The 25,147-nt window shown below is 33.8% G+C and overlaps 8 protein-coding genes and 26 non-coding genes across 36 annotated transcripts; 17 read left to right on the forward strand and 17 right to left on the reverse strand.

The window, feature by feature from the left end:
- The first annotated feature begins 114 nt into the window (after positions 1 to 114).
- 21ur-8218 lies at positions 115 to 135 on the forward strand. Its single transcript, NR_055519.1, has one exon.
- A 580-nt stretch (positions 136 to 715) lies between these two features.
- On the forward strand, positions 716 to 736 carry 21ur-7307. The gene has a single exon (NR_055520.1).
- A 221-nt stretch (positions 737 to 957) lies between these two features.
- acox-3 (Acyl-coenzyme A oxidase acox-3) lies at positions 958 to 4,092 on the reverse strand. Its single transcript, NM_068542.8, has 11 exons — positions 3,981 to 4,092; positions 3,805 to 3,936; positions 3,591 to 3,758; positions 3,289 to 3,430; positions 2,915 to 3,236; positions 2,337 to 2,437; positions 2,193 to 2,289; positions 1,971 to 2,144; positions 1,754 to 1,868; positions 1,162 to 1,703; positions 958 to 1,110 (listed from the first exon to the last, which is right to left on the reverse strand). The coding sequence occupies exons 1-11, from the start codon at positions 4,077 to 4,079 to the stop codon at positions 999 to 1,001; spliced, it is 2,004 nt and encodes a 667-aa protein (NP_500943.1). The 5' UTR covers positions 4,080 to 4,092; the 3' UTR covers positions 958 to 998.
- Positions 2,582 to 2,602, forward strand: 21ur-10928. The gene has a single exon (NR_055521.1).
- 21ur-9841 lies at positions 2,583 to 2,603 on the forward strand. The gene has a single exon (NR_055522.1).
- On the reverse strand, positions 2,733 to 2,753 carry 21ur-9703. The gene has a single exon (NR_055523.1).
- A 990-nt stretch (positions 4,093 to 5,082) lies between the features above and the next one.
- 21ur-7817 lies at positions 5,083 to 5,103 on the reverse strand. Its single transcript, NR_055524.1, has one exon.
- Positions 5,104 to 5,440: 337 nt separating this feature from the next.
- F58F9.1 (uncharacterized protein) lies at positions 5,441 to 9,805 on the forward strand. Of its 2 annotated transcripts, none has more exons than NM_068543.6 (5): positions 5,441 to 5,580; positions 7,245 to 7,378; positions 7,425 to 7,938; positions 7,984 to 8,339; positions 8,386 to 9,805. In NM_068543.6, the coding sequence occupies exons 2-3, from the start codon at positions 7,276 to 7,278 to the stop codon at positions 7,658 to 7,660; spliced, it is 339 nt and encodes a 112-aa protein (NP_500944.3). In that variant the 5' UTR covers positions 5,441 to 5,580; positions 7,245 to 7,275; the 3' UTR covers positions 7,661 to 7,938; positions 7,984 to 8,339; positions 8,386 to 9,805. The 2 variants fall into 2 exon arrangements, 1 of the variants encoding a protein (NP_500944.3); NR_131542.1 differs by having other exon boundaries at positions 5,518 to 5,580; positions 8,386 to 8,683.
- T13A10.2 (RING-type domain-containing protein) lies at positions 8,900 to 9,385 on the forward strand (the record flags this gene model as incomplete). The annotated part of the gene is made up of 1 exon (NM_068544.3): positions 8,900 to 9,385. The coding sequence occupies one exon, from the start codon at positions 8,900 to 8,902 to the stop codon at positions 9,383 to 9,385; it is 486 nt and encodes a 161-aa protein (NP_500945.1).
- Positions 9,806 to 10,534: 729 nt separating the features above from the next.
- T13A10.64 (uncharacterized protein) lies at positions 10,535 to 10,633 on the forward strand (the record flags this gene model as incomplete). The annotated part of the gene is made up of 1 exon (NM_001307639.3): positions 10,535 to 10,633. The coding sequence occupies one exon, from the start codon at positions 10,535 to 10,537 to the stop codon at positions 10,631 to 10,633; it is 99 nt and encodes a 32-aa protein (NP_001294568.1).
- Positions 10,634 to 10,648: 15 nt separating this feature from the next.
- nlp-16 (Histidine-rich glycoprotein-like) lies at positions 10,649 to 15,432 on the reverse strand. 2 transcript variants are annotated; one of them, NM_001306854.3, is made up of 4 exons: positions 15,269 to 15,432; positions 14,496 to 15,003; positions 11,875 to 12,050; positions 10,649 to 11,075 (listed from the first exon to the last, which is right to left on the reverse strand). In NM_001306854.3, the coding sequence occupies exons 1-4, from the start codon at positions 15,416 to 15,418 to the stop codon at positions 11,064 to 11,066; spliced, it is 846 nt and encodes a 281-aa protein (NP_001293783.1). In that variant the 5' UTR covers positions 15,419 to 15,432; the 3' UTR covers positions 10,649 to 11,063. The 2 variants fall into 2 exon arrangements, with proteins under 2 accessions (NP_001293783.1, NP_001023384.1); NM_001028213.5 differs by having other exon boundaries at positions 10,671 to 11,075; positions 11,871 to 12,050; positions 15,269 to 15,421.
- Positions 11,207 to 11,227, forward strand: 21ur-8098. Its single transcript, NR_055525.1, has one exon.
- Positions 11,462 to 11,482, forward strand: 21ur-12989. The gene has a single exon (NR_055526.1).
- Positions 12,366 to 12,386, forward strand: 21ur-6763. The gene has a single exon (NR_055527.1).
- 21ur-7232 lies at positions 14,366 to 14,386 on the forward strand. Its single transcript, NR_055528.1, has one exon.
- Positions 15,433 to 16,425: 993 nt separating the features above from the next.
- Positions 16,426 to 16,446, forward strand: 21ur-14260. The gene has a single exon (NR_055529.1).
- A 93-nt stretch (positions 16,447 to 16,539) lies between these two features.
- Positions 16,540 to 16,560, reverse strand: 21ur-10538. The gene has a single exon (NR_055530.1).
- 21ur-13871 lies at positions 16,541 to 16,561 on the reverse strand. Its single transcript, NR_055531.1, has one exon.
- A 96-nt stretch (positions 16,562 to 16,657) lies between these two features.
- Positions 16,658 to 18,944, reverse strand: srv-28 (G-protein coupled receptors family 1 profile domain-containing protein; the record flags this gene model as incomplete). The annotated part of the gene is made up of 6 exons (NM_001028212.1): positions 16,658 to 16,708; positions 16,759 to 16,902; positions 16,949 to 17,060; positions 17,648 to 17,757; positions 17,813 to 18,181; positions 18,792 to 18,944. 6 exons carry the CDS (start codon positions 18,942 to 18,944, stop codon positions 16,658 to 16,660), a joined length of 939 nt encoding a protein of 312 aa, NP_001023383.1.
- 21ur-9404 lies at positions 17,138 to 17,158 on the reverse strand. Its single transcript, NR_055532.1, has one exon.
- Positions 17,553 to 17,573, reverse strand: 21ur-10636. Its single transcript, NR_055533.1, has one exon.
- Positions 18,248 to 18,268, forward strand: 21ur-9957. The gene has a single exon (NR_055534.1).
- A 427-nt stretch (positions 18,945 to 19,371) lies between the features above and the next one.
- Positions 19,372 to 19,392, reverse strand: 21ur-7331. The gene has a single exon (NR_055535.1).
- A 981-nt stretch (positions 19,393 to 20,373) lies between these two features.
- On the reverse strand, positions 20,374 to 20,394 carry 21ur-9047. The gene has a single exon (NR_055536.1).
- A 99-nt stretch (positions 20,395 to 20,493) lies between these two features.
- On the reverse strand, positions 20,494 to 22,199 carry srv-29 (G-protein coupled receptors family 1 profile domain-containing protein; the record flags this gene model as incomplete). The annotated part of the gene is made up of 6 exons (NM_068547.2): positions 20,494 to 20,556; positions 20,603 to 20,746; positions 20,880 to 20,991; positions 21,044 to 21,153; positions 21,420 to 21,788; positions 22,047 to 22,199. The coding sequence occupies 6 exons, from the start codon at positions 22,197 to 22,199 to the stop codon at positions 20,494 to 20,496; spliced, it is 951 nt and encodes a 316-aa protein (NP_500948.2).
- On the forward strand, positions 20,530 to 20,550 carry 21ur-14730. Its single transcript, NR_055537.1, has one exon.
- On the reverse strand, positions 20,795 to 20,815 carry 21ur-9423. The gene has a single exon (NR_055538.1).
- Positions 21,278 to 21,298, reverse strand: 21ur-9156. Its single transcript, NR_055539.1, has one exon.
- Positions 21,906 to 21,926, forward strand: 21ur-5475. The gene has a single exon (NR_055540.1).
- Positions 22,031 to 22,051, forward strand: 21ur-7921. The gene has a single exon (NR_055541.1).
- Positions 22,200 to 22,944: 745 nt separating the features above from the next.
- On the reverse strand, positions 22,945 to 22,965 carry 21ur-13779. Its single transcript, NR_055542.1, has one exon.
- A 91-nt stretch (positions 22,966 to 23,056) lies between these two features.
- On the reverse strand, positions 23,057 to 25,046 carry srv-30 (G-protein coupled receptors family 1 profile domain-containing protein; the record flags this gene model as incomplete). The annotated part of the gene is made up of 6 exons (NM_001372839.1): positions 23,057 to 23,143; positions 23,191 to 23,334; positions 23,440 to 23,560; positions 23,753 to 23,862; positions 23,929 to 24,294; positions 24,894 to 25,046. The coding sequence occupies 6 exons, from the start codon at positions 25,044 to 25,046 to the stop codon at positions 23,057 to 23,059; spliced, it is 981 nt and encodes a 326-aa protein (NP_001360069.1).
- On the reverse strand, positions 24,385 to 24,405 carry 21ur-12034. Its single transcript, NR_055543.1, has one exon.
- Positions 24,940 to 24,960, forward strand: 21ur-8081. Its single transcript, NR_055544.1, has one exon.
- Positions 25,047 to 25,147: the final 101 nt, after the last annotated feature.

Raw genomic sequence — 25,147 nt, forward strand, 5'->3', positions numbered from 1 at the left:
ATTTTTAAAATCTCGAAACAAAAAATTTTCAAAGCATTTTGCACCTACAAATTAAAAAAAACTTTTTACCGTTTCCCATTGATGGTATAACACTTTTTTGAAATCACGCAACATTGGTATACGGAGCTTCAGTTGTGTTCGAGCTTTTACAGCCTTTCTGAGCCTTTGTAGAGTTTCCTGAAGTTATTCGCACGCAATACAAAGTTGACATTGGAGAATCAGACGGACGAGTTCTGAAAAACTTTAAGTTTTGAAAATTGTATTTTTGAAATTATTTGTCATCGTGCGAAGAATTTCAAACGGAAGACCTTTTTGATGCACAACCCTTTCAAGCCAATTAGCAAATTAATGAGAGTTGATAAATTTATAAATTCTCCAGATATGTGAAATGGATTCTTTATCACGTGGAGAATAGAAATTAAAAATAAAAGTCGTGAGCGAGTTAATCTTTGTATTCATCGACTTCGCGACAACATTGATACAATAATATTGTGAGAACAGTTTTTAAAGTAAAATTAGAAATTGGCGTGGAAATAAATTAAATTTTGGTGTTATTTCATATAAATATTATTTTATAAATACATTGTGAAAGTTCTACAATGATTTTTGGCACTTAATAAATAGTTTTAAACATTTTCCCCGTGGGCGCTATCACTATTTTAAATTTTCCCCGTTTCACATTAATCATATAAATTCATTTAAACTAACGCAACATTATCGTTTTGGTTCTAAATGAGAAACTATTTTCCAGTGTTAGAAGCCTTTTAAGCATTTCCTGACATCCGGGTACCAAAGTTTTAATAAATTTTTTCAATTAAACATTTAAAAAATTTTGCCGTTTCACGTCGACGATATGTATAAATCTGAAAACTTTGCTTATACGTTTAGATTTTTATTTTTTGCAAAAATTTTAGCTTTCAAAGAAATTTGAAATTGTTTGTATATTTTGAATTTATTCAAAAACTGGATTTATTGGGAAATATACAGTTTGTGAAATATTATAGCTTGGATCCTTGTGATCTCTTTTGCAAAAACTGAGCCAAATCGCAAACCCATCTTGGTTGTTCATTTGTATACTTCCGGAATTCTTCCATTATATGCTCGTACGCTCTGAAAATCAAATTTAAAGTTCAGCAGAAACCTTTACATTTTAAAACTGACTTTCCATCAGATGCTCCCAGAGCTGAATGTAAAATGAAATCATCTGGAGCAATCGAGTCCACTAAAGCAATGGCCTCGGGTTTTAATTCGGCTACAGCGAGTCTAAGCTTCTCTCGAAGATCTTCTCCAAACTTTCCACCAGAAGCATATCCAGTAATATAAAGAGTTGCAAGATGTCTTTCCAAAAGGAAAAGTGAGAAAAGATTCAAAACTTTTTGAAGAACCGGCTTCACACTTTGATCTTCAATTTCTTTCAAGAACTGTTGAACCCAATGGATCATTGTATGTTCTGTGTATGCAACAGACAAATTGACAGCTCTATGAATTTGAATTTCATTTCGAACTTCGAATGAATTCTTTCCAGATGCTTTTAGTCTGTAAGCTTCTGCCGAAGTTGTTTGAAGTAAGTGATAAGTGAGATATCGGTACGCAGACAACACGTCATTAACTGGATTCGAAGACCATGATGAGAACTTTGAAGGTTTTTGATTCAAGAATGACATAGTAGACATCGGGGTCTCAATGGATCCAATTGATTGAGCCTGAACATCAGAATCTCAATATGATTAAAGAATCTGACAATTAAGTTTACTTTTCCTAGCAAAATATTGCTGGTTTGTTGCAAAATCATAAAGTTTTCTCCTTCAAATGTTTGTGATGGATCGTTGTCATCTCGGAGGGTGTTCAATCGTGACATTTGTAGGTATCTGTAATTTAAATTTTAACTTTAATCTGGAAAAAATAGAAAGACGAATTCTCAAAAAATGAGTTTCTTAAAGTTAAGTTTCAGGTTATGTTAGGAAACATACCCATGACCTCCACAAGCTTTTCTAGCTTCTCCAAGGGATTCTACACCAAGCCACGTTGCAACCGGTTTAGCTCCAGACGACAATGCATGTACTTCTTTTGAGAACTCGGAGAGCTCGTCTGACTTTTCTCCCATTATGACTCTCATCATATATTCAGTGAAATGTCCGACAAACCTATAAAGTTTAACTAATTATTGAAAACAATTTGTTTAGAGTTCCCACTTCTTCTGGAATATTCTAATGCAAATTGCAGCGGATAGGTACGGGAATAGACGATACTGTTGAAGTGGATACTCGAGAACTGGGATCTCATTTTCAGCTGAATTATACAAAAGTTGAGAAATTGAGAAAAGGAATGGTGCTCACCGCCTTTTACTGGTCCAAACTGTCGCCGAGCAACACTGTATCGAATAGCAATTGTAGATGCAAAAGTGCAAGCCATCATTCCTTTTGCGATAATTCCGAGTCTGAAATTTGTGTTATTGTGAAACCATTGTTGGTAAAGTTTGAATTTTGAAACAGTATTTTGTTTGAAAAAAATCAATCGGAAAAACTTATAGATTGCACTGTTTTCCCAACTTTATGAATTCGTCTGCTTTTACAATTTCGAATTGTCCTAAGAATGCCATTTCCATTATTTCTATTTGTATTAAATACAATGGCTTCACTCTAGAAAATCAATTCATATTTTAAAAGTATCGATTAAAGCTGGAATAGATTCGTTTTGAGATTTTGCTTTTATTGATAATAAGGCTCGGCCGTGAAATTTGCATCTTGTATCTACTAAAACTGAGAAAAAAACAACACATTTAAAAAGTTGGTAAAACAGCGGCTAGAAATTCTTCAGAACCTGATTTTTTTAACAGAAATTCTTTTAGATACAAATTTCACTCAATTAAAAAATTTTTCTATACGGCCGGCGTCGTAAAGTATTGAAAACATACCTTCCAACTGACAATGTTCCCAAACTGACACTCTGCTTCTCACTTGCAGATTTGAAACTTGTCACATATTTTCCATCCGGAGTAATATCACAACCCTTATTCAAAAGTGCACTCAGAGGAGCTCTATGGTTCTTAAACTCCATCCAGCCATTTTCTACTCCCTGCCAGCATCCTGGTTTCGAGCCCATGTCTCCAATGGTAATTCCTGGTAGAGTTTGGAAAGTTCTAGGGCAACGAACTTGAATCACAAATCCATGAAATCCCTCGTTCTTTCCTTCGACATGAAGTTGAGCATAAACAACTACGTGAGTGGCCGAGTGAGCTAAAAAAATGGATTTTTTTAAATTTAAAATTAAAAATGTTTTAAAACCCACCGAGATTTCCAGCCCAACATTTGATTGCACTGACACTTGGAGTATTGAAAACAAGTTCTCCATTGTCAAATGTAGCTGTTGTTTGAATTTCAGCAGTGTTTGAACCATGGCCTACTTCTGTCAGACAAAATGCTCCGACGATCTGAAATTTGCTATTTTGCAAGGAAACCTAAACTTTCCAGATTTGAATACAATGCGCTTTTGTTTAAATTTCTTTAGAATAAATTATTTTCAAATTTGTTTTGATTTTTCTTTTTCTTGAGTACTTCTTAATTTTGTATGCTATTTTCTTTGAAATTCACCTCATTGTTTTCAGTTTTCTGAATCAAATCCTTATGTCTATCTGTTCCCATTGACTTAACAGCTGCTCCAAAAACATTTCCGTGGAGGAAAAGCCTTGCAGATGTGCCTTGATCATAAGCTTCAAGAGTTTCAGTCAATGCATGGAAGTTTTCAAGATCGGAGTACGGCTGAATATTCGAATATATTGAAAATCTACAATTTAATAAGAAATACATCTTTGAACAACCCCCATTCGACAATTTTCTTCCATCTCTGATGAACAACTTCTCTTTGCTCTTCTCTACTCAATACTCGATAATCTCTGTGAAATACTGGTTCTGACTTCATTTTAGCAACTACTTCTGACTGAAATATATATAAATATTTTATAAATCCAAAATCTACTATACCTTCAGTCTAACATGTTCTTCTCCTTCAACGGCTGCTTTCAATTTTTTCCAGTCGAAAGTTGCCATTTTCCGGTATTTGTCAATTAAAGGAGCACTCATTTTTGATCTGAAACTGAAAAATTTACTAAATAAATCCTTTAAATTCAAAAGATTCATTTTATTTTCAGCAGAATATATGTTAAAATAAACTGAACAAAATTAAGACAAAAGCAATTGCATATGTACTGGGTAGGAAGAGTGTAGTCTTATCAAAAACAAAGAAAATAGAAAGTAATTGAGAGACGCAGAGATCGAAGACAGTCTGACTACAGCGTGGTGGTATTGTATAAATAGGGGGAGGAATGGTCTTTTAAAATTATCGTAGTAGATTGTAATTAGCTGGTGTTTGTAAAAAGGGTCAGAGGAAATTAACTGAAATTTTACAGAAAATTCATGTTTCCTTGTTTTAAAGTGGGCTCGGAGAGAGAATGTGGACAAGTAAATAGTTTAAAACAACGTAGTGGATAATAAAAAATTTAGTATTATTTCCATAAGTGTAAAACATGTTTTTAAATAAAAATACGCTAAAAAATTTCTAAATACAGTTTTGGCGAAAGTGGGGGTAACACATTTCCAGGAGCGTACTGGTCAAAATAAAAATTAAATTAAATTAAAATTAAATTAAAAATTATTAGCACTTTAACTTCAATATTTCATACTTTTACAATATTTTCCAACATTTTTGCAGTTTAGACTTTGATGTAAACATTTTTAGCGGTTTCATAGTTTTCCCGAAATCAATTTTGGCTGAACTACCAAAACTTGAAATTACTGATAATAATAATAGGTTTGCTCTGACTTGAGCAATTATATTAGGTGTCCGATAAAACCTACTCATCAATTTTGTGGAATTTGGAAAAAAATGTGATTGCCAACTTTGTGATTTTGTTGAAAACCTCAATAGAGAGTTTGCTTTTTCTTCGAATTACTAGATGCGTTTCACTATTTTATAAGTTAAAATAAGTGGAACCACAAAGTTCAGGCAATATTTTTCTATCATTACTAACATTAACAAGAAGAGATTAGTTTAATTCATGATCAAGACTGTTTTTACGAGATCTTTTTTTCAGCTGAAGTTTCAATATCAAAACAGAGAAAATGCCTCTGTTCATATAGTATTCGTGAAACAGCATAATAATTTTTTTGTTTAATTTAAATTTGAACACAAGAGTTGGCCAATTGAAGCATGATTGAAATACAATTAAAACTATTTATTTTCCATCTTTTTTCATAATTTCATAATCTTATTTCCCTCTTCTCAAACAAGTCTTTCGTTTCATGATCTTGGCATAAAGAAGAGCTTGAAAACATTTCTAATCCTTTTTTCCTTTTTTGCTAATCTCTCAAAACCTCCTACATTTCAATAATCTCTAGCTCTAACGTCACACATTCTGAGCTTTTGAGAGAGTCAGAGAAGCCACAAACCCGCCCATTTTCTGAAGAAGAAATCACTCATTCTGCCTTCTTCGACTGCTTGGTGGCGGTCCTATCTTCTTTTATGCAATATATCATACTATGTTATTTTTCTGTTATTTTATTGCTTAAACATCAAGCAATTAGAGTAAGTTAGTAGTATAGTGGGAATAGTTGTGCAAAAGACTTAAAGTTGCGCATTTTTGCAAATTTCTCGGTTGGTCCCCCGTTTTAGAATAATTGAGGAATTTCACTGAAAACCGTGTGTGCCTATTAATTATTGCTTCATGTGTGCCAATGTTGCGAATAAGTTTCTGGCATTAATTAGTGTATAAAACGTTGAAATGTGTGGATCGTAAAGTTGTGCATTGAAAACGGGGATCCGAGTTGTGACCGGAAAACTAGTCGATCTGAAATTTCACACTACACATTAATTCACAATTAGCTTTTCACAACTCGTCAAACTATGCGTACAAGAGCTATTTTGAACACGTTTTAATGTACGGGAAGGAAATTCAAAACTCCACTCTAACCGCGGCCGGTTTCTATCATGACCCTGTGATTGGCGACCACCGTAGTCCTGGGTTTCAACAGCGTTGTGCCTCAATTTACAACCAGGACGAAATACAAGTTGCGGCAAACATTTCGATTGACTTGATGAATCAGCCGCGAGTGCTCTTGAACGGTTGTAATGTGAAACTTACAGTTTACCCAAATGATAGTAAATTTTTGATTGAGGTTTACAATCGCGACAACAACACAGAGTTTCAGTTCAAAATAACCGACGTTTACGCTCTGGTTAACGAATTCGATCTTGCCGACGGTCTATCTAATGCTCTAGAGAGCTCCATTATTGAGCACAAAATAATCCAATATCCTCTAATATCTTCACAGGTGCGCAGTTTCTATATAGAGTCTGGACGTCTTGACGCGCCGGCTAACACACTCTTCACAAGCAAGATGCCCCGTCGAATTTTCATTGGTCTTGTTGATTCTGACGCGTACAATGGCTCTTATGATAAATCACCATTCAATTTCAAACCACATGGTATATCTGATATACATGTTGATTATTGTGGAATGACACTCCCCGGCCGCCCTTTTGCCTTAGATTTTGACAGAAACAAGTTTATGGAGGCATACATTCAACTTCAAGAAACCCTCGGTCACTCGCGAAGCAATTCCACATGTAATTCTATTAGCACCCAAATGTTTAAAGAAGGCGGATATACGATTTTTGGTTTTGAATTGAGTCCCGTTGCTCAGGACACTTCACTATTTGAGTTGGTGCGACAGACAAACGTCAGCATTCGTTTAAATTTCCGAGAAAAGGTTCCCGTCGGCGGTCTTTACTGCATAGTATATGCAGAATTTGACCAAATTTTCTCACTTGATTTTATGAGAAATCCGATTGTCGACACTATAGTTTAATTATAATTAGATTCTTCGTATTTGGCATGTTTTCCTCATTACCGTTATTGTTGCGTTCCGTACCATTCAGGCGTGAAAAGATGTTTTGGCTTTCAGTACCAATCAAGCGTGAATATAAAACGTGCTATAAGTTGTTATGGAGCTCATCACACACACACACACACACACACACACACACACACACACACACACACACAGGCAGAAACAAACAAGACCACTACCTCGAAGTTTAAAAAAGAGTGCATACACGAAAAGGGTTGCATTTCTGGAAACATACACACTTTCTTGTATAGCCTGCCTCCTCCACTTTTCAGTTGTCTTTTCGAATAGCCACAATTTTCCCTTATGTGCACCGCATTTACAAACTGCCTGTCATTTTAGATTTTTGTCACGATCGGGAGTGGTGCGCGCAATGAATCCTCTGTATTCGGACCCCCGCCCCGCCGTGGTCCCGCAACCGGACTTGTACGGTCGCTATCACTGGTCTCAATTAACACCGTCCCCACCAGCAACTGGTAATTTTTCACGTGTGTAACGTTTAAAAACCTATTCTTTTTGCAGACTCTGTGGAGCCCACTGTGACACCAGAATTGACTACACAAAATGAAAATGCCGGTCAGTTTTCCAATACGGTTGAAAAATCAAGAAAACCACGCAAGAAATGCACCAAACGCAAAGTGTTGAACGATTTCGTCTCTATTCAATTGTGCACCACATGTTTGAAACGTGCCAATTTTAATTCACCATTGTTAAGTTTAACCTTGTGCGAACCTTGCATTTTTCGTAATTTCAAATGATTTTCCAATAAAATTGTTGTATTGAATTTTGTTTAATAGACACTTTTCTCGAACCGTTGTTGGCGCCTAACAATAACCGATTTGTTGTCCACCCGATTGTTCACCGCGATATTTGGGAATTTTACAAAAAGGCCGTTGCCTGTTTCTGGACTAGCGAGGAAGTTGATTTGGGAAAGGATATGAGCCATTGGGAAATATTGACTAGTGATGAGAGACAGTTTATTTCGTCTATTTTGGCATTTTTTGCCGCTTCTGATGGGATCGTTACTGAAAATTTGGTAGGTGTATTCTGTTACACACATGACATTTTGGTAAACTTTCAGTGCTCCCGTTTCTCGACCGAAGTTCAAGTCACAGAGGCCCGATTTTTTTATGGATTCCAGATCGCAGTCGAGAACATCCATAGCGAGATGTATGCAAAATTGTTGGAGGCTTATATTAGAGACGACGCCGAGCGCAATATTTTATTCAACGCAATAACAACTTTTAAATTTATCAAGGCAAAAGCCGATTGGTGTCTTCGATGGATTTCTGATCACAATGCCCCGTTTTCCGAGCGCTTGGCCGCCGTTGCTGCTGTTGAAGGAATATTTTTCAGTTCTTCGTTTGCTGCAATTTTTTGGCTGAAAAAGCGCGGTTTGCTCCCCGGGCTGACTCATTCAAACGAGCTGATCTCAAGGTTTTTGCTTCACCCAAATTGCTTTTTCTCAACTTTCAATTTACAGAGACGAAGGTTTGCACAGAGATTTTGCGTGTCTTCTGTTCTCTAAACTTATCAGGAAACCCGCAGAGTCGCGCATCACAGAAATTATCAACGAGTCCGTGTTGGTTGAACAAGATTTTGTTCGAGAATCCCTGCCCACAAACTTGATTGGAATGAATCAGCACATGATGTGTAAATATGTTGAATTTGTCGCTGATCTTCTGCTTGAAGAGTTGGGTTACTCCAAACGCTACAACACAAAAAACCTGTTTGATTTTATGGAAAACATATCAATAGAGGGAAAGACAAACTTTTTCTAAAAACGCGTTTCCGAATATCAAAGACCTGGAATGATGGTTGACGAATCTGAAAAAGTTTTTGACCTTTCTGCTTTATTTTGATCTTTCCACACATCTTGTTATCATCATAAACCCCGCCTCTCTTTGCCTGTATTTAAACAACCGTACTTGAACGCTTTTTTCTTGGTTCATTTTGTTATGCTTATCTTTTACTAGTTTACCGATTTTTTTTTAGCTATGGGTGATGACGACCGTTGCAAGACGGGAATTCTTATCCGGTGTCTTGGCGATCTTCAAGAAATGGAGGACGGCTACCTTCGCAAAATGGAAGTCATGGAGAAAGAACAGGTGGCTGCCGAAAAACGACTTGTTGAATGCAGGGAAGACGTTGCAAAGTTACGGGCAGAAAACGCACAGTTGGCGACCGATATCGACAATCTCAAGACTGCAACCGAAAACACCGGACGCCTCAATGCAGAAATTGCCCAGTTACGAACGGAACTGTCCGCCGTGCCCCGCCCTTGTTGCGCGGTTTGTCACGATTCATACGCCTCCCGCGGTCCAAAAAAACCCAAGGTTTGTTCCTGTCTGCACACTTATTGTGGCGCGTGCATTAGGGAAATTTCGAGCCGCCACAATGGTGAAATGAAATGCCCCGAATGCGTTGCGGACGTCCGCATACTGGGAACAAACTTTGGGATAACAAATGCGTTTCGGTCATGAACCACTTGTCACTCTTCACTTGCACTTGGACCACTTGTTAGTTTACTAAAAACTCTCCCCTCCGTAGTCCCAACCAATTTGTATATACTTTTTTTCATTTTTCAATACAACGTTTTTGCACTGTTTACCCGCTAGCTATTTTCCCCACATTTTGATTGTAGTAACCACATTTAATCTTTTTTCCCTCCATTCCATTTGTCATTTTTCCCGTGAGCATTATATTTAATCTTTTTTTTTAAACAAAATGTTAAATCTATTTCCCCCACATTTTTCGATTGTCAGTTTTCCCGCGAGCATTATTGAGTTTATCAGTTTTCCCGTGAGCATTATATTTAATATTTTTCCCGTTTGTCAGTTTTCCCGTGAGCAATACATTTAACCTTTTCTTTTACCAAAAAAAAACAATAAATATGAGTGTTAAACAAATTGTTATGAGAGATAATACCAAAAAGGCGCAACTTGTGAAATTTTTCACACTATACAAAACCTTAAGCACAGAATTTGTTGCGAAATAAGATATTCGCAGCCACTGTGTAAGATTCGACAAATATTGTTTTTCTATGTTGAATACAGATTTGCACTAATTAATGGGCCCACATGATTTTTCGGTGAAAATACAGATTTGCACTAATTAGTGGGGCGACGTGGTTTTTCGGTCGTGTTTGGAAATACAGATTTGCACTAATTAGTGCCCCGGCATGGTTTTTCGGTCGTGTTTTGAAATACAGATTTGCACTAATAATTTTGAATACAGATTTGCACTAATTAGTGGGCCCATATGTTTTTCGGTCGTGTTCAAGAGCGGCAGCGTCGCAAAAGAAAAGCCGGAAGACGATCTACCGCGTCACTAATTAATCCCAGAAACACTGAAAATGGCTCAACTTAGGCACACCTGTAGCACTAATTAATGGCCACACGTGGTTTTCGGTGAAGTTCCTCCATTATTCCAAAACGGGGGACCAACCGAGAAATTTGCAAAAATGCGCAACTTTACGTCTTTTGCACAACTATTCCCACTATACTACTTAAGTTGCATTATTATCACTAAATTCACAATTTTTCTGTTTTCCAGATAAATGGGTTCTTTCAACTCGCTCATTTGTTAATGGATGATGGAAAAAATTAATGTGTGAGTTTTAGTAACTCGGTATGCGGATGGCCATGTCGAAAGAACTAAGAAATCTCGGAAGACTAAACATCACTACCACGCAGGACTGCTCTGCTGACCGGAGTATTTCGACAGTTTAATTTTTTTAATTATTGTTGATCTTTGAATAAATTTATTCCCAATTCAAACACATTTATTTTCTTCAATTATTGTAATCAATATGATTACAAAAAAATATTCAAAAAAAAAAAATTAAAAACGACAATAAAAAAGTGTTTCGATCATCAAAAGTTTTAACAAAATTTCTACAAAAAGAGGTAGAAATACGCAAAACGACTGGGTGGGGCGGGAATTCGGAGCCTAGAACATTATATCAAAACATAAATAATGCAGAAATAAAAAGTGAAAAGCAGAAAAAAAAAGGAAAAAGGAAGGGTATCTAGGAATTGAACACACCACCGCTATTCGGTGTCAACGAGTCGTTCTGCGTGGTTTCTCCCGCTTTGCTATTTCCACGATTTTTGTTTAGAGTACGTACTTTGTGACTGGATCCGGCACGTGATACACGTTTTACTCGAATGGCTGAAAAATGTTGGAGTTTGAGAATGAGGAATGAGAGGAAAGACGAACAGGATTAATAGATAATTTTTTTTGTTTTAATTTGTTACTGTTTCGAAAAATCTATTTGCATTCAATAATAAGACGAAAACCAATAGAAAAAGCTTTCGAACAGTTCATTGAAATTATGTTTGAAAAATTCCTCTAACGCATAGATTTTTGTTTCCTAAAAACTCTCTTGGAAAATATTCAAACATTTTCCAAAAAGCTGTAGCTATAAATCCAAAGAGCAAAAAGTTAGGCACTAAGAACCAATCGTAAAATTTTATAATATTGTCCAAAAGACTTTAGAATAAAAAAATTAATGTTTCACATTGCTAAGAAATTAATTCTTCCAAATCCATTGATTCTTCCAAATAGTAAGATAAGAGTTCTGTGAAAAGACGAACTGAGAGGATTTTTTTTTTAATTCCAAAGTTGTGTACCAGAGTTGACGTTTTGAAACCAAAGTTTTATTCAACTCTGGCCTTACCCAAGTTTATGACGATTTTAAAAAAGTTATAACCAAAGTTTGGCTTTGGTTAAACTTTAAGGCAGCTAGCCTTGTCAACTTATCAACTTTTCCAACTTTATAAACAAGATAATTTTTGGGCCATACTTGAGCAGGTAACTGGCGCCACTTGTCGGATATAAACAATTGGTCGTTCACCTAACTATTGAAAGAATACTTTTATCAATCAAAATCCATGTTCATCTTTCCTTTAAAAAAATAAAAACTCCGATATCTTACACAATGATAACAAATGATAACAAATGTACCTACTGAGTTCGAATGCTCACTGTCGTGATCGCTTGGGAATGATGGCATTGGAGTATCAGTATTTCTTCGTTTTCTGCTTCCAGGTTCTTCAGTTACTTCATCATTCTCATCGGTTTGAATCTCATCCTCTGGCTCGTCTTCATCAAGACCTTGGTCGGTGCTGCGATGGTGGCGGTGACCTCGAAAAGTATTTTTAAAAGTATTATATATTATAGAATTCTGTTTCAGATGCATGAGTGTGTGTAATGCGCAAAAATGATCTATGGTGACGATTATGAACGGATGAATGCAAGTGCAAATCCGTCACTAAAATAGAGCGTTTATTTCTGAAAAATGCTCTTTGAACTTCTAGATAAACTTGATAAAACTGTTTTCAAAAGAATATTACTAGCAAGATTTATGATGTTTCCGGAAGATTTTATTAACAGCCATATGCTGGAAAAAATTACCGTTTCACATTATTTTGATAAAAAATTGTTAGAGTCGTTATTTGATTCGTATAGAATATAAATAAAGCATTTACAAAGCATAGGATTCTAAGTTTTCTAGTATAGTCTTAAAATGTGATTAACAAATTTTGTAACAAGGCTTCTCAAAAATGTCCCTGACATTTTTAATGGAGGTTCCTCGAAAGTAAAAACTTCAAAAAAATTGGGTTATTTTTAAATCAAATTCAATTTTGCCAACATTTCCGTATCGTAGCTGCCAATATACAACGTTTATTGTATTTTAATTTTTGATTACATGCTTAGGTCGTTTTTTTTTCTGATTTAGGAACATTAAAGTTTGATAGCTAACCAAAAGCTGCCAAAATTGATTGCCTAATGGTTTTAAATATACCCCAATCAACGAAATTATGTGATATAACTACCAAAACAAATGGTAAACAATGAAAAACTGATTAAAATCTGTATTCCAATTGGTGCAATATGGAAAAATGGAATTTTTGAATTTGAGCTACAGTGTGAGAAAGTTCTATAGGACCCCCCTCATTTTTGACGCTTCCCCTATTTTGAAAATTTTTTTTTGAAAAATTTTACCGTGGATTGATTTAAAATGTCAAAATATGTGGGCACAAAAATTTTCAGAGGTGTACCTCTAAAACTGGCTGCGTACCAAAAAATGTTGGAAAATAAGGTGTGCAACTTCTATAGGACCCCCTTATATTTTTGACGATTTCATTGAGAAAAAAGCGTTTTTGGAATGAATATCCCGTAAATTATTATGAAAATGAGAATAAACACAGTTTCAAGCAATTTCCTATTGGCATTTGAGGGTTGACCCGCAACTGTCCTGTAACAGTCATGTAACAGAAGTTTCCACGTGTCACTTACCCTATCACAACCACACTTTATAAAATGAGACATGACACTGTTCTAACAACATTCGTACGTTTTTGGAAAAATCCGAAAAGTTTGAGCTCCGCTGCACCGCTGAAACCGTACATGGGCCTATTATTTCAGGCCATTTCTCCGTTGTACTAATCCGGTCCCGGTGAGCCCCTAACTTTGAAAATTGTTGAATAAACTTGCATGAACATCAAGCTAGCATCCACAAAAAAAAATTGGTCACGATTTTGTTATTGTAATGTTCTAAATATTTGGTTTTACCCTGAGTCTATGAAATTATGCATAATAACATCACTTTTAGAACGGAAAACTTGCCTTATTGACAATTTCATTCTGGGTCAGCTCAGAGGCTAGTAAATCCTTATTGCTGATGCCGGATACGGTCACAATGATTGTGAGAGTTTATTAAACAATTTTCAAGATTAGGGGTTCACCGGGACCCGATTAGTACTCACTGAAACGGAGAAATGGCCTGAAATAATAGGCCCATGGTTTCAGCGGTGCAGCGGGGCTCAAACTTTTCGGATTTTTCCAAAAACGTACGAATGTTGTTAGAACAGTGTCATGTCTCATTTTATAAAGTGTGGTTGTGATAGGGTAAGTGACACGTGGAAACTTCTGTTACATGACTGTTACAGGACAGTTGCGGGTCAACCCTCAAATGCCAATAGGAAATTGCTTGAAACTGTGTTTATTCTCATTTTCATAATCATTTACGGGGTATTCATTCCAAAAACGCTTTTTTCTCAATGAAATCGTCAAAAATATAAGGGGGTCCTATAGAAGTTGCACACCTTATTTTCCAACATTTTTTGGTACGCAGCCAGTTTTAGAGGTACACCTCTGAAAATTTTTGTGCCCACATATTTTGACATTTTGAATCAATCCACGGTAAAATTTTTCAAAAAAAAATTTTCAAAATAGGTGAAGCGTCAAAAATGAAGGGGGTCCTATAGAACTTTCTCACACTGTATTACAATTGTTTTCGAAATTTTGAACCGCCATTTTATTTCATTTTAAGTATATATAAGCAAACTACAAAACCGTTATTCCTCGTTTAATTGAAAAGTAAGTGTCAACTTTTTAAAAATAAAAATTACTGTTACAGATTTTTGTGATAAAATGTTTCATAGTTTACGGAACATTCCACGTCTTACACTAATTTTAAAAACATTACGCATTGTCAAAAAATGTTAAGTTGAAAACATTATAAGTTTAAACTGTATCGAAACTTTGAAATCAAAACTAAACGACTAGTGATACAATCTGGCTCACCTCCTTCTCCTCCACTTCTCTTAACCAAATGATGCTCTGGATGTCCAGAAACTTCTTGTGTACTTCTCTTCTGATGTTCATGCATTTCCGCCTGATGCTCAACATGCTCCGATCTCTTCTGATGCTCGTGATGATCTTCAGCATTCTTCTTTTGGTGTCCATGATGTTCATCTACACTACGCTTCTGATGTCCATGATGGCTATCAGAACTTCTCTTTTCATGCCCGTGATGATCATCTTTTGCGACAATGTGTCCTTCTGGAGAATGGGTAGCCTTCTTTTCATGTGGATGACCTTCTGATCTTTTAACTCTATGATGTTCTGTACTTCTCTTAGCTGTGTGACTTGGTGGATCTGGATGAGGTAGATGCTCAGAGTGTCGCTTCTCCCGATGATGCATTCCATGACTGATTTCAACTTCTTCTTCAGTTCTTTCAGAACTGTACAAACCACGTTTCTCTCGTGTTGGATCCTCGGAAACTTCATTCAGTTGTTCATCAAGTGAAGCCTAAAAACTCAGATAGCATGGCCTTGTAATACTGTTTCAGGTTTTTTTAAAACTTTTATTTGTTTAATATACTAAAACAGTAAACTACAAAAAAAATATGATCAGCAAGCATTTAGAATGCAGCCAAAATTCAGGACCTAATATCTACCTGCCTAGGTGCCTGCCTTCCTGTTTGCAAAAAAATCAACTGTTCAAACTCTGACAAATAAATGAAAACCTGCTATTTTGAAATTCCGCTAGGCACAAGACAGGCGTACCTACTTACCTCTTGACTTTCAACCTCGATATTTTCAGCTTCAGTTGTGGTATCCACTTCAACTTCGGACTCGTCGGATTCATTGTCTTTTCCAATGGGGAAAGAGTTCACGAGAAGAGTTGAAGCAAGTAAAAGCAGAATTAAAAATCGAAAGCTCATTCTGAAAAAAAATGTAATGCGTTAGAAACTTCAGAAAATGGATTGAAAATATAATAAAAGTTGTTTTTTTTAACTAGTAGGCGTGGCTTGAGTGCCAGTTGTTATGTGACACATGAAAAAGATTGACGAATTTGTGTCGGTCGACCGATTCTCTCGATTTTTATTTTTCCAGGAAAACCCGAAAAAAATGAGAACGAGGCAGCAGTACAAGTAGACCAATTATAGGTAACCGACCAACACCAATTTGATGAAGTTTTGGATGAATACGTGTCACGGGTCGATGATTCGTGGATATATTTGGAAAAATGACGAGGCACAGGATATTCGGTTTTTGATTATGGGACGATGATTACGGTAGAATTGAACGAGAATATGTGGTGAGAGATGGAGAGAAGATTTGATTTGTGGAATGACAAAACATGATGTTGAGGGAAATGAAATTTAAAAAAAAAACATAAAAACATTTCTGACATGTTTGTTATAGGGAACAGTTGGTTAAGGTACCCGGTGACTCATTTTTTTAAAAGTTGAATGTTTTGAAATTTGCCAAAAAAAAATCTACGGGAGAAATGGTGATGAATGGATCTATAAAAAAGGGAATCTAGAGAAATTTCCGGGAGACTGCTCGGCGTGAAACAACTTCAAGTTTTGAATATTCAGAATTTATTTTGAAAACAGTCTCAATATACCCAACACAAATGTAAAAATTTATGGAATTTTCTATATTTTTTGTGATTTTTTTCAATTTTTCCAAAAAAAAGGTTGACGTCATTTTTGACATTTCTGCCTTTTCCATGTGGTTTTTAATCAAATTTTCTTTGTTTTATAATGTAAAACGTATTTAGTCAATTTCTCATACCCTTTTCCGCAGATAAAATTTTTAAGTGTTACATTATTGATTTTAAGGTCAATTTAACAAATGAAAAATAACTTTACACTATAAATTTTGACTCAAATATACTGTTTTCAGCTTTTTATGAATGCAGTCACGTTGTGATAACAAATACTTGAGATAATTCAAAACTTATTTTTGATCTGATTTGAAATTGGTGCTGAAAATTATAATTTCCACATTAAATGATTTTTTTGGTTCAAGCAAGTTGTTTATAAATAATTATTCAATGTTAAGCACAGAAAGGAAAATAATACTAAAAATATTTAGAGCATATTAAAAAGGTTCTGAAACAGTAGATTTCACAAATTCAATAAATTTTTCCGGAACGCTATTATTTGTCAGAGTTATTTTCTCTGAGTCGATAGCGATTTTACGGTGGAAACTTGAATTTCGCTCTGAAACAAAAAATCAAAAGTTCAATTGAAACATATTTCCAGAAACTCACAACTCGGACTTTCTCACACTTTAAAGTTCTCATGAATTGTCTAGAAAAATCTCGATTTAGAAGAAGTATGCAAAATGGGTTGATATATGACAAAGTACCATTGGCAATTGGATACAAAGCACGCATTGTGTATATTGGACCGGTCTTGAAAGTAATTAATTGAAAAAGAATAACGGAAAAGTTAACTTACATTTTGAGTTTGCGAAAAATAATTTTGGAAAATATAATACGCGAACATTACGAAGAAAGCACAGAGAAGAGCCAAAACTTGAAAAGCCAAATGCAGTTCTCGTTGTAAATTTCTGGAAATAATACTTTGCGAGTTTTTCAAATTTTAGATTTTCTGAATTTTCATTTAGATAGCTGACACAAACTCATAGGAAAAAAAAAGTAAAACCAACTAATGTCTGAAGCAGTCCACCATTTTTGACAGATAATTGAAACGGGAGATTTTTTCTTAACAAATGATAGGGGTTATTGTCTCTTCATTTTTTTGACTGACCTTAAAAATGTTAGAATTCTGTAAAAGTCTGCATAAAAAGCTTTGAACCTAGAGAGCTTGACTTTAGCGAAAAAATTATTGAAAAATATACGGGCATAATTTCAAGAGGAATATGCTGATTTTGGACGACAATTTTTTCTGTGACAAACTAGACTAAAATTTCAGTTATTTTTTTTTTGTTTTTAGGTTAATGTAAGCCGTCCTCCATTTATTTCTTAGTTCATTTACTTACAAAGATGTATTCTTCAAATATTATTTAATTGTAAAATTTTTAATCATAGCAATTTCTCAAAGTTGAGCAATTCAAGTTTAACTGCTTTTTACATTCATTTTTCAAATTTCCAAAGGTAATTGAAACAGGATTTTTTTCCAAATTAACTTGCATACTTCGAAAATCCTGCTGAATGTTTTCTCAAAAATAAAAACAATGCCAAATATGATAAAACACAAATAAAACAAGTCAATGCAACAATTATCAACGCCATAAGTGTATTACGCTGTAAATATTTATTTACTGTTTCAAAATTGTTTAAAAAACAAAAACTAAAATACCGTAATAATTGCTCTTGGAGCAACTACTTCCATTGTTTCCAGTGCATCATAATGAAAATCTGTATCTTTCAGAACAATTAAACTAATCAATGTTGGTACAATCCAATACACTAATACAATTTGCCACGTGGCAGCTTCTTGAATTCTCATTGTAATACGAGAAGTTGGAGCAGATATGACAAGGTAACGATGAATTGAAAGAAATACTATTCCAGCACATCTTATGTAAAGAAAATAGTAAATTGAGTTGTAGGTTCCAGCAGCAATATAGTATTCCTGATAGTGAAAATAAAATTCTTTGAGACCCGGAAGCATTCGAATTGCCCAAATGACAGTAAACACTGTCATTGAGATGATGTCAGCGATGCACTGAAATTTAGAAATTTTACTGTTTCAGATTGTTGATTTAGCTGTATGAATACAATTTTGCGGTAGTAAGGTTTTCATTTTCAGATTTCCCATATTTCCATCCTGGTTGTAGAACATTAGTTAAAGTTTTCAACAAAATTTCATTCATTTGTACCTGCGGCCTTGTACCTACTTGCCTACATTAAAAGTACACGTTTAGAGCCAAATAGGGCACTTAAAATTCAAATGTATTGTCATAAATAGCAATATATGGGCATGTTTTAGTTTGATATCAAGTAATTTACTTGCTTTTATTTAAAAATAACAGTTTCAATCTGCTGTTTTTAAAATTGATTTTACAAATTTTAACAAAAATTTTAGTTTTTTAATTTTTCATTTTTTACCAATAGTTTTTGCTGATTAAAATAGCCAAAAAATGTTCTAAAAATATTGAAAAAAAAATACTAGAAACTGCTGAAAAAGAATTTTACTAGTTTGAGTACTAAATTAAAAAAAAACATGTTTGTTGTAAAGATTTGAACGCAGAGAAATGTAAGACTTATATTATATTTAACAATTTCTTCACCTGAATTTTCTTATCCACTATTAGTTACATTTTGGAGTAACTTACATGTTGCAACAGAATAGTATAGAAAGTAGTTTTATAAGTTTTTGAAAAATATCTCAATCTCAACAAACAAATGAGAACACCAAAGTATAAGGGAAGACTTAAAATCGACATTCCATAGTATACATATAACGGCCAAGCTGGCGGGCTTTCCATTCTGAAACTGATCACAAAAAATGTAGATCAAGGGGCTCAACTATATCTTGAATCATGAAAAACTGGGTTGGTATGTAGTAGGTGGAGACACGGAAAATGCGATCAAAGTCTGTGAGAAAACCCAATGGAATGTTAGCGTGACAATATTAAACTTTTTTGAAAAATTGACACATCTATTATGGAAAATGGATAGAAGAAAGGTGGCGTGCTAGGCGGATGTATGAAAATCAGAAATCTGTATTTCAAAGAATTTTTAAGTTGCCATTTGTCTTTTTTCTTAATTTCATTTGTGGCATACTTGAGATGTTTGAACAAGAAAATATGAGGAAAACTATTACTTTTAAAAATACATTTTTGAGGCAAGTTTACAACTTCCCTACGGATGGCGCATTTGATTGAATCACCAGAAGCTTATGTGTTACTGTTTACTCACTAACCTCATCAACCATTGAAGAACTTCCATTTCCGCTCTCGCTCGTTAAATGCTTCTGAAACAGTGAAAAATAGAAAGAAAAAAAGAAGAAAAACAATGAATATAGAAAAATAATAAATATAGTAACGTCTCACACAACCGAACAGGGTAGGTGAAGAGGTGAAAAAAACGCCTCTTGACGCCTCGGTTAGAATATGTCCTTTGAATAATAAGTTATGCATAATTTTCCATGTAAAAATTTAGAGCCAGACGACCTCGATGCAAAATATCGACAAATTTTTTGTATTGCAAGAGAACTGAGTTAGCCATATTATTTTCTGAGAACATTTGCAATTATCCCTTCAATAAATCATTATAAATTAGAAATTTATATGAGTGCTTATATAGTCTATGTATAAAAATTTGACAGCCTTTTGTGAAGATGTATAACGAGTATAACGAATACTGAAATACTTTTGTTTTCTTTAATACATTCTTTTTTGAAAATGTTTACTATATCAGGAATCATGAAAAACTAATAGGTTGGTAGTAAGTGGAGACACGGAAAGTGCGATTTAAGTCTGTGAGAAACCAATGGAATTTTCGCGTAACAAAAATAAATTTTTTGAAAAATTGACACATATGTATAAGAGAAAAAAATGCGTTCTGGGCGGCTATTTGAAAAATCAGAAAACTTTTTTATAGAAATTTTGAAGTAGTCATTCGTCACTTTTTATGATTTCATTTCTGGCATACTTTAATTGTTTGAACAACAAAAAATGACGCTAACTACTAATTAAAATAACGTTTTGAATTTTATTTTTGAAGAATGCTTTAAAGCTTGATAAACTAAACTTTAATATTAAAAACCTTTTTGAAATATTGTTTTCAAAATTGTTTTTAAAAGTTTTCTTCCTTTTTTATTAAATTTCGTTGGAAAAATTGAAAAAAAAATAATAAAAATAAAATAGCATCTGACTTCATTGCCTTTGCCTTCCCACATCCCACCGGCAAGCTCAGGAACGTTTTACTTTGATATTGGTAAAGCTTTTGGTTTTTGGCTAAGTGTTTGGCTTGAAACAGTAATTTTGTTCACTTCCAAAACGTCCTATAAAATTATTTATTCACGTTTTACAGTTATTGTATGGATCCTCGAACTACAATTGGAAGTGGTGTAGCTGTAGATACTTTGACTTCGCTCTGAAAATTTTATATTTCTGATTCATTCCTACTTCCACACACGTACAACTCGAACTCCCGCGCACTTGAGTGTTCTCATGAATTGTCTAGAAAAATCTCGATTTAGAAGAAGTATGCAAAATGGGTTGATATATGACAAAGTACCATTGGCGATTGGATACAAAGCACGCATTGTATACACTGGGCCTGCCTGAAACGCATGTGAACATTACATTTAAAATTTTTTAAATTATAATTTTTAAATTTGAAAATTGTCGAATTGTCAATAATTTACATTTGTCGCATACATTATGACCTTGAAACAGCAATCTCGAAAAACCTACATTTTGGGTTTGCGAGAAGTAATTTTGCAATAAATAATACAGGAACATTATAAAAAATGCACACAACAATGAGAAAACTTGTACAGCCAGAAGCAGTTCTCTTTGTACAGATCTGAACATGTTTCTTTTGGTAAAAACAAAATCAAACAAAAATCAAATCTAACTTTGTGATTCCAGCGGAATGTTTTCGGAGAGTAATCCACATGATTACATAGGATGCTACGCAGATAAGACAAGTGATAGCCACAGTTATAAGAGCCATTAGTGTATTTCTCTGCAAATAACTAACTTTATAATTATTAACTGATTCGGGAAAAAAGTATACTGCTGTTTTGACGGACAAAAACACTTTACTGTTTTTGTTTCAGTTTTTAAAATCTGCTTGTCGTAATTTGGTTGGAACTTGAAATTATTTGAGAGCATTTCTCAAATATTGCAAACTCTTTTCTATCCATTGTGAAACAGTAACTTATTCAGATTTTTTGTAAAAGAATATTCCATCACTAAATATTTTGAACTCTTCAATCATTTTTTGCCTACCGTAATAATTCCTCTAGATACCACTAGTTCCATAATATCCAACGAATCATATTTTATTTCTGCATCCTTCAAAACCACAATACTTATCAAAGTCGGAACAATCCAATAAACTGCTATGATCTTCCACGTAGAACATTCCTGAACTATTGCAGTCAATCGATTATATGGTGCAGAAATGACAAGAAAACGATTAATTGAAAGAAAAACAATTCCAGTACATCGGATATACAATGTGTAATAAACAGAGTTATATGTCCAAGCAGGAATATAAAATGTTTGATACTTGAAATAATAATCTTTAATTCCAGGAACAGTCCGAAGACCCCACGTTGCAATGTAGTTTACCATTATTATAATATCAGCAATACACTGAAAATTATATATTTGAATCGAAATATATTAATTAATAACTTTCGGAGTTTTCTTTAAAAAATTTCTATACATTTTCAGTAAATTTTTAAAGCTAAAAGAAAAAATGTATTGCATTCCATCAGTCAATTGAAAACATGGATTTTGAAACTTTATAGGAAAATTCTTAACTATTTGTTAAAATTGTATATTTTTACTGTTTCAAGATCATTTTATAGTTAGTTTCTTATCAAAAGAATCGATCACAAACTGGCTTACATGTTGCAACAAAATCGTATAAAAGGTTGTGACATAGGTTTTTGAATAACATCTTAATTTCAGAAGACACACAAGTACCATTAAATACAGAGGAATCGTGAATATTGAAACACAATAAAATCCATGGAGTGGCCAGAGTAACTGATTATCCATACTTTTTTTGTGTTTCCAGTTAAATTGGAAAACAAATCTAGAAGTTAATTTTTTGTTGTTTGCAGTTAGCTGCACGCGGACAAGATTACTATTTCGTGGGAACAGCGGCACGTGGCTTTTTGGAAGAAACAAGACTAATAATAGTTAGAACAAAGAATAGTGTGTGTGAAAAATTAGAAGGCGAAATCAACAAGTTTCTAATGCAAATTTTTGATTTATGGGGAAAAAAAGTTTTGGAGAGCATTTTTTTTGGCGTGATATAGATTTGCAAAAAAACAAAAAACACTTAACTTTTTGAATATATTTTTTAAGTGAGACGTTTAAGCCTATTTGTTTTGGGCTAAAAAAATTGACTTTGCAATTAACAGCGGAAAGCACTTTTCAGGATATTTTGCAAATTAAGGTTTAAGTGGGTAAACAAGAAATATTTGCAAAAATACTTGATAATTCTAGAGTATAAATAAAATTCCAGCTGTAGCATGTTGAACTAACTGTACCAATATTGCCACTTATGATTGATTTGAATTTTTTCTGAAAAGTACTTGCAGTTGCAAAAACTCCATTTTGGTTTACTGCTGCAAAAATGAGTTTATCGAATAAAAAATTAGTAAATATGAAATGGGGAAATTTTTTGCAGCGTGAAAGTTGATTACTAGAGTATAAATGAAAATTATTATAGCATTAAAAACGATTAGAAAGTCCGGATAATGTGAACAGTGAGACTTTTTAGTCTTCTTTTCAGAATAAATGGTTGAACGAAGAAAAAGTAATTTATTTAACCATAGAATTTCAAACATAACAATAGAAGCAGTAAAAGTTATGAGTTGAATTACAAAAATAATTTTTAAAAAACATCTTTAAGAATTATGTGAAATTTGAGATGAACTCGCCCGGAATGCATGATTCAGAATTCCAGAAGGAACTATGGCTATTCTTTTGCATTTCTGAAAATATTTAAATTGCATGCAAACTCTCAGAAAATTTTAAAAACCTTGTTCAAAAGTTGACATTTCAACATAGCTTTGAATTGTTTCAAAAACTCTCTGTTCAGAATTAAGATACAGTATGGATTGATATACGAAAGGATTCCATTGGCAATTGGATAAAATGTACGAATATAGAAAACTGGTTCAGTCTAAAACAATTATAGGTTATAAAATTATAAAACTTAGCGATATCTTCAAGTACTGGGCGTGTTGTGTATATTATAGTTTTGAAACAGTAATCTAAGAAAACTTACATTTTGTGCTTGTGAGAAATATTTGACAGCCAGATAATAGGCATACATAACAAAGAATGCACAAAGTAGGAGAAGAACTTGAAATGCCAAATATATTTCACGTTTGAACGATCTAGAGATACTGGAATATTTTTGGTTTTGAATCACTTTTAGTTCTTGGCGAAGTGGCAATTGATACTTTTATCTAGTTTCAATAATATTTTTACGAAACTCGAAGTTTTGGAAATTCAATTTTCTAGTTCAAAAATGTTGCCAAAACGATATGGGAAATATTCAAATAAACTCTAAAATTGAACAAAAAATTAATACCTACTTTTGACTCCCATTTTGATGTTTTCGAATGGTAATCCACAAAGAAATGTAGCAAATTACACAAATCAAACACATGGATGACAAAATTAACATTGCCGTTAGGGTATTGCGCTGAAATTGTAGAATTTCGAATATTTACAGTTTCAGAGATCACTGTTATAGCAGTTCTAAACCCACCGATAGAATATCTTTTGGCACGACATATTCCAACTCTTCCATTGAATTATAGTAAACATCTGTATTTTTCAAAACTATTAGACTAATCAAAGTGGGAACAATCCAATAAACTGCTACAATTTTCCATGTGGCAGCCTCCTGAACCATCAGAGTCAAACGGTGAGTAGGTGCAGAAATGACAAGAAAACGATGAAGAGATAGAAATACAATTCCAGTACATCGAATATACAATGTGTAATATATTGAATTATAGAGCGTGGCAGCAACAAAATGTTCATTGGAGTACAGTATTTCTCGGATTCCTGGTTTTGTGCGAAGTCCGAGGTTGGTCGTGTAAAAAATCATAATGCCAATATCAGCAATTGACTGAAGATTAGGTTTTCAAAAATGAAAAAATGTAATGTTTGATATTCAATGTATCAATAATTTTTGTCGGTATGGGATAGTTTTGTGTGTGTTTTATTATTAAAAACAGAAATAGTCACAACCCGGACTTATTAGATATTTTTTATAATTTTGAAACAGTAATATTAGGTCTCCAAATAAGTTCCGGGTCGAAATTGATAACTTGGTTCTCTGCTTATCGATTTTTATGAAACTTTGGGAATCCATGTTATCGACCATTATCTTTCATTTGACAATAGTCATAAATTTTTTTGACCACCCCAAGTGCCCTAACCCGGAGCCAATTTTTTCAGGCATTTTTCTGATCTCGCTTTTTTTCAGCTTTCAATGGAGCTTTGTGTGCGGATTTTGCTTTGTTTAGAATACATTATTAGAAAACAACAAAAGATTGGAAAAAAATCCGTCCAAAAAAAATTTTTTTGGTTGGTCGTCAAAAAATCTTCAAAAAAATTTTTGATGTAACCAAGTGTAAACTATTTTTACACTTTATTATATTTGGATAAATTGCTCGAATGTGGAGAAATGCGATTTAAAATAAAAACATTGGAAAAAAAACTCACATGTTGCATGAGAATAGTATAAAACGTTGATTGATATGTTTTTGAGTGAAACCTCAATTTTATAAGACATATAAGTACCATAATATACAGTGGAAGACTTGGAATCGAAATTCCATAGAAAAGAAATATCGGCCAACTTGGTGGATAATCCATTTTGAAAAAAAGAAATGAGGGAGCAAAAATCTATTTTGCTTCAAAAACGAAAAGTCACAGTTATAGTCACAGAGTACTCAAAAAAAATGTACCCATGAGAG

Source organism: Caenorhabditis elegans, chromosome IV, assembly GCF_000002985.6.
Source record: "Caenorhabditis elegans chromosome IV".
Classification (NCBI taxonomy): Eukaryota; Metazoa; Nematoda; class Chromadorea; order Rhabditida; family Rhabditidae; genus Caenorhabditis; species Caenorhabditis elegans.